The following is a 12,410-nucleotide window of genomic DNA, read 5'->3' as shown; positions in this document are numbered from 1 at the left end:
TGTCCCTTCCAATGAACCAGCACCTTAGCGACAGCACGATTCCGGCGATTCACCATTTTCTTCTCGAGTATTGCAGCAGGTTCTTTGTCTTTACCAATATCTGTGAGGTATTGAGGCAAAGTTGGAGGTGTAGTTGGTGGATTCGGGCAGAACTTCAATTGGCTGACATGAAAGACGTTATGGATAGCAGCGCCTGGTGGGATAAGAAGCTTGTAAGCCAGAGGACCAACACGATCCTGTATTTCAAAAGGGCCGTAAAACCTTGGGGAAAGCTTGTGTGGAAGGTGCCGACCCTTGAGAGAGTGTTGTCGGTATGGTTGGAGTTTTAAATAGACGAAGTCACCAATCTGGAACACACGATCAGAACGACGAGAGTCTGCGTATTGCTTCATTCTGTTTTGGGCCTGCAGTAGATGAAAATTCATCATATCGATAAGTTCTTCCCTGCGTTGTAGAGTTCAATCAACTGTTGGTGAAGTACTTTCTCCAAGCAGATACGGAAGATGAACTGGAGGAGGCTGACCGTATATGACCTCAAAAGGAGTGATGCGTATCGCAGTATGGTAGGTAGTATTGTACCACCATTCGGCAAGGGGAAGCCATTCACACCATGTGTGTGGTGCGTCGGACATCATACAGCGGAGGTATGTTTCCAAAGTCTTATTAGTGACCTCGGTTTGCCCGTCTGATTGAGGATGATATGCAGTTGAATAATTCAAGTCCACTCCATGTACTCGAAACATTTCTCTCCATACCTCGCTTAAGAAGGTGGGATCACGATCACTAGTTATATCTTTAGGCATTCCGTGGAGGCGAAAGACCTGATTCAGATAAAATTTTGCGATATCCAGAGCTGTATATGGGTGTGAGAGTACGAGGAAGTGAGCGTTTTTGCTCAGTCGGTCGACGACTACCAAGATGCAGTGTTTGCCGGCTGATGGAGGAAGGCCTTCTATGAAATCAAGACTGATGGATTCCCAAATTCCTGCAGGTACTGGAAGGGGTTGTAGTAGTCCTGGCTTAGCGGCTTGATCATACTTGTTTTGCTGGCAAGTAAGTGCAATTGCGAACATAGTTTTGTACCTCCAAACTCATTTTAGGCCAGTAAAATAGCGTTTTGATCCGGTGCAAAGTAGAGTCGCGACCAGAATGGCCACCGATTGCTGAATCATGTAACCATTTAAAGATGTGGAGTTTCACCGAGGGATCATTGCCAACGACCAGTTTTCCACGTCGTCGAAGTTCGCCATTGACAAAAGAGTAAGAGGCGTGGGATGAAGGTTTAACCTGCAGTTCTGAGATGATTTTCTTAAGGACTGGATCAGAGTCCCAGAGCAGTTCAAGTTCCTCATAGAAGCCATGGTGAATCTGAGAGAGCGTTATCTGAAGCAATTGAGAACCAGATACCCGTGATAGTGCATCGGCTGCGATGTTTTCTTTTCCTTGTTTGTATTCGATGTTGAAGGTGTAACCCATTAGTTTCGATAACCACATATTTTGGAATGACGTTGTGATCTTCTGCTCCATGAGAAACTTGAGACTTTTCTGATCTGTCCGAATAATAAACTTGTTATGAGCCAAGTAGGGACTCCACGTCTGTACTGCATGAACAATGGCAAGGAGTTCTTCTCATAAACGGATAGTCCTTGATGGTGTTTCCCCAAAGCTCGACTGATATAGCATATGGGATGATTGTCTTGCATTAGTACAGCTCCTATGCCGGTGTTAGAGGCGTCTGTTTCGACGACAAGCGTCTTCTTAAAGTCTGGTAACGCGAGGACAGGGGCCGTCGTAAACGCTTCTTTGAGTAATCTGAAAGCCATAGATTCATCTGATCCCCGTATGTAACCATCTTTACGTAGTAGCAGAGTAAGGGGACGTGCGATAATACTATATCCCTGGATAAATCGTCGATAGTAATTGGCGAGACCCAAGAAGCTGTGAACTTGTTTCTGGTTCGTTGGAGTAGGCCAGCTCTCGACTGATTTTATTTTTGTGGGATCAGTGCTGACGCCCTCATTAGATATAAAGTGGCCCAGATACTCTATTCATGTAGCGCCGAAAGTACACTTAGACATCTTGAAGTATAGCTGTTGGTGTCGCAAGATAGAGAAAACCATGGCCAAGTGAATGAGATGATCTTCCCAGCTTTTACTATATATGAGTATGTCATCGAAAAAGACTAGAAGAAACTTTCATAGTACTGGCTCAAAGACGTGGTTCATGAGACCTTGGAATGTGTAAGGGGAGTTTGTAAGGCAACGGCATAATAAGGTATTCGTAGTGACCAGCGTGTGTCTTAAAAGCTGTCTTGTGCACATCTTCTGGTGCCATACGGAGTTGATGGAATCCCGCCCGCAAATCTAGTTTCGAAAAATATGTAGAGCCTCCCAACTCGTCAAGTAAATCTTCTAGTAATGGTATCGGGTACTTGTCCTTGATAGTTTATTTGTTTAAGCCTCTGTAGTCGACGCAGAGACGCCAAGACCCGTCTTTCTTTTTAACGAGCACCACAGGGGACGCGTAAGGACTAGAGCTATACTGAATGATGCATTGAGTAAGAATCTCTTGGATCATCTTATCGATTGAATCCTTTTGTAAAGCAGAGTACCGATAAGGTCTGAGGCTGACAGGGTTTGCTCCTGTTTCCAATGGAATTTTGTGGTTAAAGCCATCTCGGTATGGAGATAGGTGAGTTGGTTCCTCAAATATGTCAGCGAAGAAAGAGAGCAGTTGTTGTAATGATCCGTTTTCATCCATGTTTTCGCCACTAGCTTCAATGTGATATAAGATTGTTGCAGGGTCGAGCGGTTGTTGCGTCTTTACTGTACCATCCAGTTCTCGGAGGTGGAGAAGAGCAATTTGGGGTTCTTGTAACATGATTTTGTTAAGACTGCTGCCCGTGATTACTTTTGCGCTGTTAGGTGAGATTCCTCTGAGAACATGTTTCAAACCCTGGAAATTGAACTCCATGCGTAAGTTAAGAAAATCCCATAGGATTGGTCCCAACGTTAATAGCCATTGAACACCTAGAACCAGATCGCTACATCCCAATGGTAAGGTTCTTATTTCATTACCAAATCCATAACCTTGCATCTTCCAAGAGAACGGATTGCATTTGTATTTAGTAATCAAATCTCCGCTTGCTGCAACTACAGCCATCGGCTTGGTTGGAATCAATGAGCATCCCAAGCCTTTAGCGATTTGTATGTCCAGGAAATTATGAGTACTCCCCGGGTCGATCAAGATGTGCAGCTTCCTTTTCCCATATTGTCCCATTAGACGCATACAATTGAACGCCGTACAGCCGTTTAGGGCATGTACAGAGATAGTAGGGACCTTGTCGTCGTCATGATCATCTGCGAGGGTTGTTTCTCGTATCTGTTCCTCTAGCGCAATTTCTTCGTCGAACTCTGTATCATCTTCCAAGAGTAAGAACTCAGCACGCCGGTGATTGAGTTGATGTCCTGGTGTGAATGTTTCGTCACAGAACATGCATAAACCTTTACGCTTGCGCTCCTGCATTTCTTCAAAAGAGATCCGTTTTTGAGGAGTATTAACGATGATTGGTTTATTGTTTTGATTGCCAACATTGGTGGTCGTTGGTGGTGTTGAGTTGTTGTATTGAATCTTGTTTGATGGTGAGAAATTTGATCGTTGAAATGAATTGTGGGAGGGTCGAACTGTTCTTGAAGGTGTATGCGAAAGGGCTAGCTCGTGTAGTTTAGCTATTTTCGCGGCTTCGGGAACTGAGTTGACCTTGAATTGGCGCACATGAAAAGCTAGGTGCTGATTTATGTTTGTCAGAAATATGCTTAGTGCATGGGCCGGAGCAAGCGTGATCCTAGTCATGGCACAATCGAACTAATCCAAAAACACATCAATGGAGTCGTTTCCCTGTTTCAAGCCTACTAACTCTGATAGGGGGTCATCGTATAGCTCGCTAAAACAGTCAGAAACTGCAGCAACATACTCTGGCCATAGAGGGAATTGATTGTAGCGATTTGCAATGTAAGAGTGATGCCATTGGAGAGCCTTCCCAGTCATGTGGAGAGAGGCAAGCCGAACTTTTAATTCTGGTGGCGTGCTATCGATCGAAAAGAATTGTTCACAGCGATAAATCCATTCTCTGAGTTCAGAACCGTCGAACATGGAAAAACCGATTTTCGTCAGTCGTGACGATAGGCTATGATGGACGGGTGGTTTGTTGTTGTCGCCGTTGGTAGGTATTGTTTTTGATGTGCTATGCACTGGATTGAGGCGGTCTGGTGGATCCGTCGTTTGAGGTGATCCATCGGTAATCACGGAAGTTGCTTTGGTTTGTTTCCCTTCACGCTGGGTAAAAGGTTGAGCTTCGAAAAACTTCTCTATAATTCCTTTGAGAGCGTTGATTTCGCCACCGAGTTCCTTGCGGATCTCTTCTGTTTGTTGAACTTGTGATGATCGTAGCTCGTCAATTTGCTTGCTCATATCGCTTAGAGCAGTGGTTGATCTTGTATCCATAGCGTGGTCCTGAGGAGTTTATGCTCTGATACCAATGAGACAGTAAACATGTAACGTAAGTCCCAAGCTAGTAATCCTACTTGCGGATTAGAAGAACGAGGATGCACAAACCTAGAAGATGATCACTGAGGTAAAAGGATCAATTCGAAGAACCTGAGATCTTAAGGAAGTAATTGAAGAGTTTAAGAGATTGTAAAAGTATTCTTATTATTAAAACTCTGTGAAGGCTACGCCTTATATAAGAAACAAAGAATCCTAATCTCAAAACATAAAGGATGTTTATCGTAACAAACCGATAATTATCCAAAGACAAAGAAATATAAATAAAACCAATGTGTAAAGAATTCTAGATAAAACCGGTACAAGATTGGTTTGAGTAACCCGTGACATAATCCTGTTACAAACAGAGATCTAATACCTGACAGGATGATGAGCCAATAAAAACAAGAGAGATGGATTAACTACGGCTTTGTGTTGAAGATGATTAGGGCCACGTCTAGAATATATAGGGTTACGCATAGCCTCGGGGTTCCAAAGAAAAGAAGAAAAAAAGATGAGCTACATAGCCTCTACCAGCCCAATAATTAATATCATACACAAATTACAATCATATGTTATATACGTAATCGTGTGGCATGTTTTCTAGTTGATGCGAACTGTAATAATGGACAAAGGGGAAATCGAATTTGTGACAGCTGAGAGGGGTGCACAACTCCATTAAACCATTAAACATCTCATCTAGCTGATTTCTCTGTATTTTCTCTGTATCTTCAATATATAAGACTCTCACGGGATAATGAAGAATCATATTTGGCTTATTGAAGAAATTAAGTTCCAAGTGAAACGGTTGTCAAAGAATTTAATCAGTCAGTTTGCATAAGAGTCACCTCTTTTATGGAAAAAAAAAAAAAAAGCTGTAAGTAGAAGTTACAAAATGTCTGTAAGATGATCCTTTGTATCCACGACCAGTAATAAGGGGTAACCTTGCTGTTGGAGCAGTTTTGGCATGATCCTCCAATAAAATACTGCCAGTGTGATAAAGGTTTTAGATAATAATAAAAATACAAATCATCCAAGGAACATATCGGGTGACAGAAATTAAAGCTTCAAAGCGCCATACACTATACAAGAATGTCTTCCCTGCAGTGTATGATATTCTTAGTTTTTTTTTTGGGTGTAAATGTTCAACTTCTGATATTCTTAGTTCATTCTGGCTGCTTAGATGAGAAACAAAAAACTGCATTATATGTAAGTTGCAAACACTGATTGCATATGGTAGCATCCACCTATCCTATGCTCTTGTAGTAGAGCTTGGAGTTGATGCTCAGCTAGCAAAGAAGGTGCATTGATGCTGAAGAGCTTCAGGTCACACTGTAAAATCTGACCATAAGATCCCTTGTACATCTGCTAGCTGAAGGCCTCAACATGAGTTTGTCTCAAGACACACTTAAGTTGTCAGAGACTCTTTCCAATGTGATTCCATAAGGACCTTTAGTTCCGGCAAATTTGCCGACAGAGTAGAAAACACACAAAGTTCCATGAGATCACCTTGACTCCAGTACCATAGAGCGTAAAGCCATATCAGATTATACTTACCACCAGGTACGTGACCTCTAGACAAAACCTCCACTGAACCATTGATCCCAACACTCACTTTAACAGACAATTTCACACAGATTCTCATCAACCTCCTAAGGTGTCTCCTAGCAACCAGAATCTGAGTTTTTCCAACAAAACATGAACACTACAATCCAACAATGGAATTGATTCCAAACAAAAAAAGCAGATGAAAGAAACTGAAACAACATTATACAGTTGCACACAACAAAACATTATTCAATCAGATGTTATAACTTGTTATGGGGAGTGGGGACTTCTTCTTATACGTATGGAATTAGGCAATATCACAATTCATAAAACGTTAATGATATAGAAACAATAAAGACAAGTGAGGAGTGTTTACAAAGCTAGTCACAGAACAAAACAAAAACAGATCATATAAATGTAGTCTCAAATATACATAATTAGAAAAGGATCATACTAGTCTTCATGACAAAGAAGAAGACTTCAAAACTCCATAACACCACAGAAGTGAAGCATTCACCTCCTTGAAACAGCTTACGTTGATGATTATAACTTCTCTTGTTCGAAGATCGAACCTCACGTAACTCATCTTATATATGAATCACCTCAGAAAGTGCATTCACTATACGTACTTCAACACAGAACTTTTCAAACCAATCGCCCAGCAAAAGATGTGTAGCAATGTTTATCTCATCTTCCGGTACCTAAAAATACATATACAGATTAAACTCATGAAGACCAAAACATCATTAAAACTTGGTCAGAAAATAGCGAAGGAAACCCACACAAAACCTGTGAGATTTTGACGCCATAAATATCATCTGTGAATACAAATCCGGCAAAAATAAAATAGTTTGGTAGACCCTTATCACCACATTCCAAGTAAACAATCTGATTAACAAAGTGAAACGAAATGAACAAAAAAGATGAATTCAATGGCACAAAGCAAAGATAATGTCTGGCTGAATTGAAAAAGAATAAAATTTTCTTATGAACTGTTTCTAATGGACTCACATGTACGACTTTAACTTTGAAAATGTGGACTACTCATTTCCTCAAAATTTTGAGACGAATGATTTCTTCTGGACTTTTAAGCGAGATGTAACCATCCAAATAAATTTTATATCCTCCACTAAAATAAACTATAAATGAAAAAATTATGAAAGTCAGTCCCAATATATAAATATAAAACAATATGCATAACAAAAACTTACTTTCCCCATCGTTTCCAACTATAAAACCGTCCACTGCCAAAATTACATCATCCTACTTGCAACTTGTAAGTCAACAATATAAAGATAGAAAACAAAAATACAATTTGTTTTAAGAAGCATACCTATTGGATAGCCAACAAAATGAACGACTCTAGAGAGTTTAAGCATTCCAATTTGAAATACAAGAGGAATCAAATTGATCCAGAATTCTACTAAATACAATGATAGGATGAAGTTTTTTAGATCATAAGTGTAACCTTGTGGTTTTAGTTGTTAAGTCTGATGAATTTTTGATGGATTTGAAGCATTTGAAGCATACATAGCAGATTAGCTTTGTCTTTGGTTTTCAGTTTTGGTTTGAACACAACTTGTGCATTAGTTATTATTTTTCTCCCAACAATAACAAAGCCTATAAATTAATAGCAAAAAGAATTAAAAAAACAAAACAAAACTAAACTAAAACAAAAGAAATAATAATTGATCAAAACTTAAATTTGATCTTATATTTTTCTCTTCTAGGCTCATGTTGGGTTTAAACTTGTAACTGGGTTATTAATCTCTCTTTAAACTCTGCATGTAATCGGGCATTTAGTGCCTTTATTAATCAAATGGACGACAAAACGAAAAAAAACTTAAATAGAAGTTATAAAAAACAGGACTAAAACATAGTATAATGTCAAACAATACATTTAGTATTGTACATACAAGTTTGATTTTTTTAAGTTTTGAAAAATATAAGAGAATCTAATAAGAAACATATAGCAGTCAAAGATTCATGATACCAGATCCGGTCTTAATCAACCCTAAAGATCAAAAACTAGTAAGTTCAAGATAACGTTATCACAACACTCCAAGTTAAATAGCATCATATGATTTCACAGACTAGTTATGTGAAAAAAGAAGAGATCTAAGACTATATAAGAAGATGAGGAGAGAGCAAAGATATATGAAGGATACTTACATCTAGAGATAATTAAAAATTTGAAGGGTTATCCTTAATCATGAAACTTTCTTACCATTTAGGATTACAGAGAAACTCCTAAGAACCGACTTTGTTAAAAGCTGGTTGTGGTCTTTGAATTGATTAGTTTTGATATGTTAATGAGTTTGAAGAGGAATCATATTTCTGGATTCTTATGTCCCTGTGAAGGATGAGCTGGGATGTCTTGTCCAAACATATTACTAACCTAAGCCAGCTACTGTCAAGAGCGAGACTTCAAAATCAGAGAGAGAGAGATTGAACTTTTAAATGAATGGATCCAAATCTAAAAAAATGATGTATCCGAAACCAAATGTACACATGACGTCGTTTATACACAACTCTTCCTCTAAAAACCCCCGGAAAAGAAAGAATCAAGCCTCTTCTCTCAATTCCACAGTGGAATAAAATGTTACATACACAACCCTTCTACCCTCTACCCCCAAACTACCTACGTACATTGATACACACATATGTGCATGAGAATCCATAGTACTTCACATGATATTTTAACAAAAACAAAAAAAAAATCTTCATATGATATCGTTGCGTCGGTGCAAATCAAACTTGATCTGAAGGGATGCAGATTCTTCTTCGCTCAGTGCTTGGCTTAGGTCGTTGGGATGATGGAGACGGGCTCGGAATAGCCTCGAGAGTGGATCGAGGGGACAGACGGGGCACTGTCCCGGTTAGATCAGGAGACCGGTACTGTTGCTGCTGCCAACTTTCACTGGAGAAAAAGAAGTACGTTTGAAGAAGCTGGAGAAAGCCAACACACAAAAACAAACAGCACAGAGGAAAAAGAAACACAAAAACACAGGTTTCACACATGTTTCGGTTTTGATACAGGGAAAAACTAATACAAACAAGATTGTGATGAGAATGATTACCTCTCTGAGGATGTCACGTTTCTAGCGCGCGGAATTTGATCTAGTTTGAAATTTGGTTTCTCCCTCCTAGTGTTTGGTTCCTGTCAATGAAAGCAGAGAAAGATTATAATTTAATACATAGGTCCATGACAGAGATGCAAAGCTTGGATTGAGGTTGTGCTTACCTTTATGTTCATCCCGTTAAGTAAATGAGAGCAATTTGACACATCACTGTTACGTGGGGAGGTTGATTGCACAGAGTTCTTAAGGAACCGGTGTTCTAGCAACATAGATGCGGTTGGTCGCTCTGCCGGGTTTCTCTGAAAACATAGTCTTAGAAACTCTTTGCCCTCCGGTGACATCGATTCAGGTACCGGTGGGCTATCTCTCATCACCTTGAACATAGCTGCAGCCTATGGTAAGGCAAAGTTGACACAAACAGTTTTAGTTATCAAGAGAAATCTGTCTTAAGTGTAACAAGGCATATGTGTGTGCTTACCCCTTCAAACTCACTCCATGGAGGCTTTCCAGTGAACATCTCGATGATTGTACATCCTAAACTCCATATATCAACAGCAAAAGCGAGATCCGGGTTGCTATCTTTTTGCATCACAGCTTGCATGAGCTGTGTGAGTAAAATATTATATTAGTATAGGTATACGTAAAGGTTTCTAAGATCATTAAACAAAGACTACCTCTGGTGCCATCCAGTACGGGCTTCCCTTCAGCGAAAGATCAGCTCTTTGTCCGGTAAGCTGAAGAACAAAATAGCAACTTCATTATTATCAAACAGAAACCAAACAAAGAGCCTTGATCACTTGTTCAGCAACAGTAAAACAGTAGACAGAATATAGAACTCACGTGTTTAGCCATGCCGAAGTCAGCAAGCTTGACAACACCAGAGGCATCGACAAGGAGATTAGCACCTTTGATATCCCTGGTGAACATTAAAGGAAAACAATATGCGTAAAGCTTCAACATATACTCACCAAGATTAATTACACTAATATTGAGACTTTACCTATGTACTGTCTTTTTGCTGTGCAAATAAGCCAGCCCGGACAAGATGTGACGAGTAAAATTGCGAACAACAGATTCTGTCATGGTACCGCCGCCATGGTCTCGAATATATTTGTTAATTGAACCCGGGTGAACATATTCCAGGTATATAAAGAAACGATCTTCTACCTGTAGATAAAAAATAAAAGACAATTTAGTCCAATGAATCTTCAGCCACACTGAACTAGATAGGTAGATTATATGCATGGAAACAGAGGATATACTCACTATCTCACTACCAAAATACTGCACAATGTTTGGATGTTGAAGGTTACTGAGAAGTTTGATTTCCTGAAACAGAAACAGATGGCGGTTTGAGAACAAACCAAACACAGACGATCATCCTATAGTGTCTCTCCTGGAGCTTACCTGCTCTAATTGCTTTATACACTCTGCAGATTTGGGGTCATCAGGAAACAACTCAACTTCCTTCATCGCACATAATGCTCCAGTTTCACTACAATTGAAAAAAACAAGTCAGGATTCAATAAAAAGGGAGCATTGTTGACACCCAACAGCTATAGGAAAGAGTGAGAAAAAAAAAACAGATTACCTGTTACTGGCGACATAAACACTTCCAAATGTACCACGACCTATTAGCTTCCCTTTCTTCCACTGAGAATTCATCGGGAACGAATCCTGTTTGAGAGTAGCCTGCGGGTACGGAACAGGAGAAGCAGCAGCTGATGGAGAGGGACAAGCAGCTCCAGGAGGAAGAGGCAAAGGATGAACATTGGAGCTACGTCCACTGGCAACATCAGTGGACATCCTGGGATGCAACGGCGAGGAAACACTATCCCTTGGTGCAGCCAAATGCTCAGGCGATAGCATCGGGTGCAACGGTGAAGTTGGTCTGCTCGGTTGTGGACTTCTGATCTGTCTGCGGGGACTTCGAGGCTGTGGGCTGTTGATTGGAGAGTTGTCCGTGCTAAACGCGGTGAAGTCGTAAAACGCAGGAGGAGGAAGCCCAGAGGTGTCAAAGGGCATATCAGGTGCTGACCATGCTTGATTGCTCTTAGGAGGCAGATTAAAAAAGGGCAAATCGTGGCCGGTGCTCTTCCTTTGAGGGCTGGGGACGGGACTCATGTAGGGACTCGTCGGAGCACTCATGGTTGGTATGTTCACCCAATAACCGTTTCTAGTATTCGGACTATTGTTACAGCTAGAATTCTCCGAGGCTCTTCTCGAGTCATGTGCAACGCTGATTAATAATAAATTCAAATCGATTCAACAAAAAAAAGCGATATCGACAGATATAAATTCAAAATCAAAATCTATTACCTGGAGAGAGGAGGACCACCAGAGGAGGCGCGATCAGCAATAACTCTACCGGGATCTCGATTTCTCTCCTCCAATCCTCTAACGTTTACCGCATTCCGATTCCTCGAGTCTCCTTCTGGTAACGGCAGAGGTAACGGTAAGGGAACGGCGGAAGGGGAGCGGGGACCCGACGTGTAAGCGCTTGGAGATCGATTTAACCCGACGTCGACGGTGGGAGAAGAAGAAGAAGATGTTGAAGCAGGGCGTTGTACCAAAACATCGTCGTCGGTCAAGTGACGGAGCTTCCTCTGACGCGTGAGCCTCCCGCGGTTGAAGCGAAACAGACGACGATGGAAACGATCTCGATCCAGATTGCGATCTGGATCCGGGGATTCAGAGTAAGAAGCCACGGGTTTGAGAGACGAGAAGGAGATTTGTGGAAGCCAACGCATAGCGAGAGATCATGGTATGCTCATAACAAATATCAATAATACATGAATCCCTTAGTTCTAACGATTAGAATCGACCAGAAAGAAGGAGATGGAGGCGATGAGCGTCCATGGAAACAACCCCAACGGAATTAACAGAAAACAAACAAACACGCAACCAAAACGAAAATCAGCAGAAAAACAAATTATAACGAAGAGTGAAATGTTACGAGGACAAATTATTTCGGGGAAATTGTTATTCGAGAGAAGAAGACGGTTTGTGATTTTTCTTGCACGGTTTACAACGGCTTTCTATTTGATCAGTGTAAACCATGTTGCGGTATAGTTTTACAAATATTGTTTAATCAGTTTGAGAAGACATATTGATTGCATAGTAGTAGTATTTGATATTTTATTTTATTTGTATTTCTTTCTATTTCTCTACTTTTATATCACGATGGTTTCGTAAATCAAACAAGTCAACGGTCAAAATAAACCAAAGAATACGTGGCTG

The 12,410-nt window shown here is 40.5% G+C and overlaps 1 protein-coding gene and 1 pseudogene across 2 annotated transcripts; both read right to left on the bottom strand.

Moving 5' to 3' along the window:
• Positions 1–2,048: 2,048 nt before the first annotated feature.
• On the bottom strand, positions 2,049–8,339 carry LOC125590540 (annotated as a pseudogene).
• Positions 8,340–8,538: 199 nt separating this feature from the next.
• Positions 8,539–12,361, bottom strand: LOC106390356 (mitogen-activated protein kinase kinase kinase 5-like). 2 transcript variants are annotated; one of them, XM_013830801.3, is made up of 11 exons: positions 11,490–12,361; positions 10,762–11,409; positions 10,578–10,665; positions 10,437–10,499; positions 10,171–10,337; positions 10,011–10,086; positions 9,845–9,904; positions 9,649–9,774; positions 9,335–9,562; positions 9,171–9,250; positions 8,539–9,039 (listed from the first exon to the last, which is right to left on the bottom strand). In XM_013830801.3, exons 1-11 carry the CDS (start codon positions 11,918–11,920, stop codon positions 8,970–8,972), a joined length of 2,037 nt encoding a protein of 678 aa, XP_013686255.1. In that variant the 5' UTR covers positions 11,921–12,361; the 3' UTR covers positions 8,539–8,969. The 2 variants fall into 2 exon arrangements, with proteins under 2 accessions (XP_013686255.1, XP_013686254.1); XM_013830800.3 differs by having other exon boundaries at positions 8,539–9,010.
• Between the last annotated feature and the right edge of the window lie 49 nt (positions 12,362–12,410).

Source organism: Brassica napus, chromosome C7 (assembly GCF_020379485.1).
Source record: "Brassica napus cultivar Da-Ae chromosome C7, Da-Ae, whole genome shotgun sequence".
NCBI classification, from domain to species: Eukaryota; Viridiplantae; Streptophyta; class Magnoliopsida; order Brassicales; family Brassicaceae; genus Brassica; species Brassica napus.
The sequence above is the reverse complement of the archived record's forward strand: the minus strand, read 5'-3'. Positions and strand labels throughout refer to the sequence as shown.

Bases quoted from the DNA above. Each gene is read 5' to 3' on its own strand.
- LOC106390356 (XM_013830800.3), bottom strand. From the start codon at position 11,920: ATGCGTTGGCTTCCACAAATCTCCTTCTCGTCTCTCAAACCCGTGGCT. The intron at 10,338-10,436 runs GTGAGTATATCC...TTTTATCTACAG, and splicing joins AGTATTTTGGTAGTGAGATA to GTAGAAGATCGTTTCTTTAT. The intron at 9,011-9,170 runs GTAATCATTCTC...CTTTTTCTCCAG, and splicing joins AACGTGACATCCTCAGAGAG to TGAAAGTTGGCAGCAGCAAC.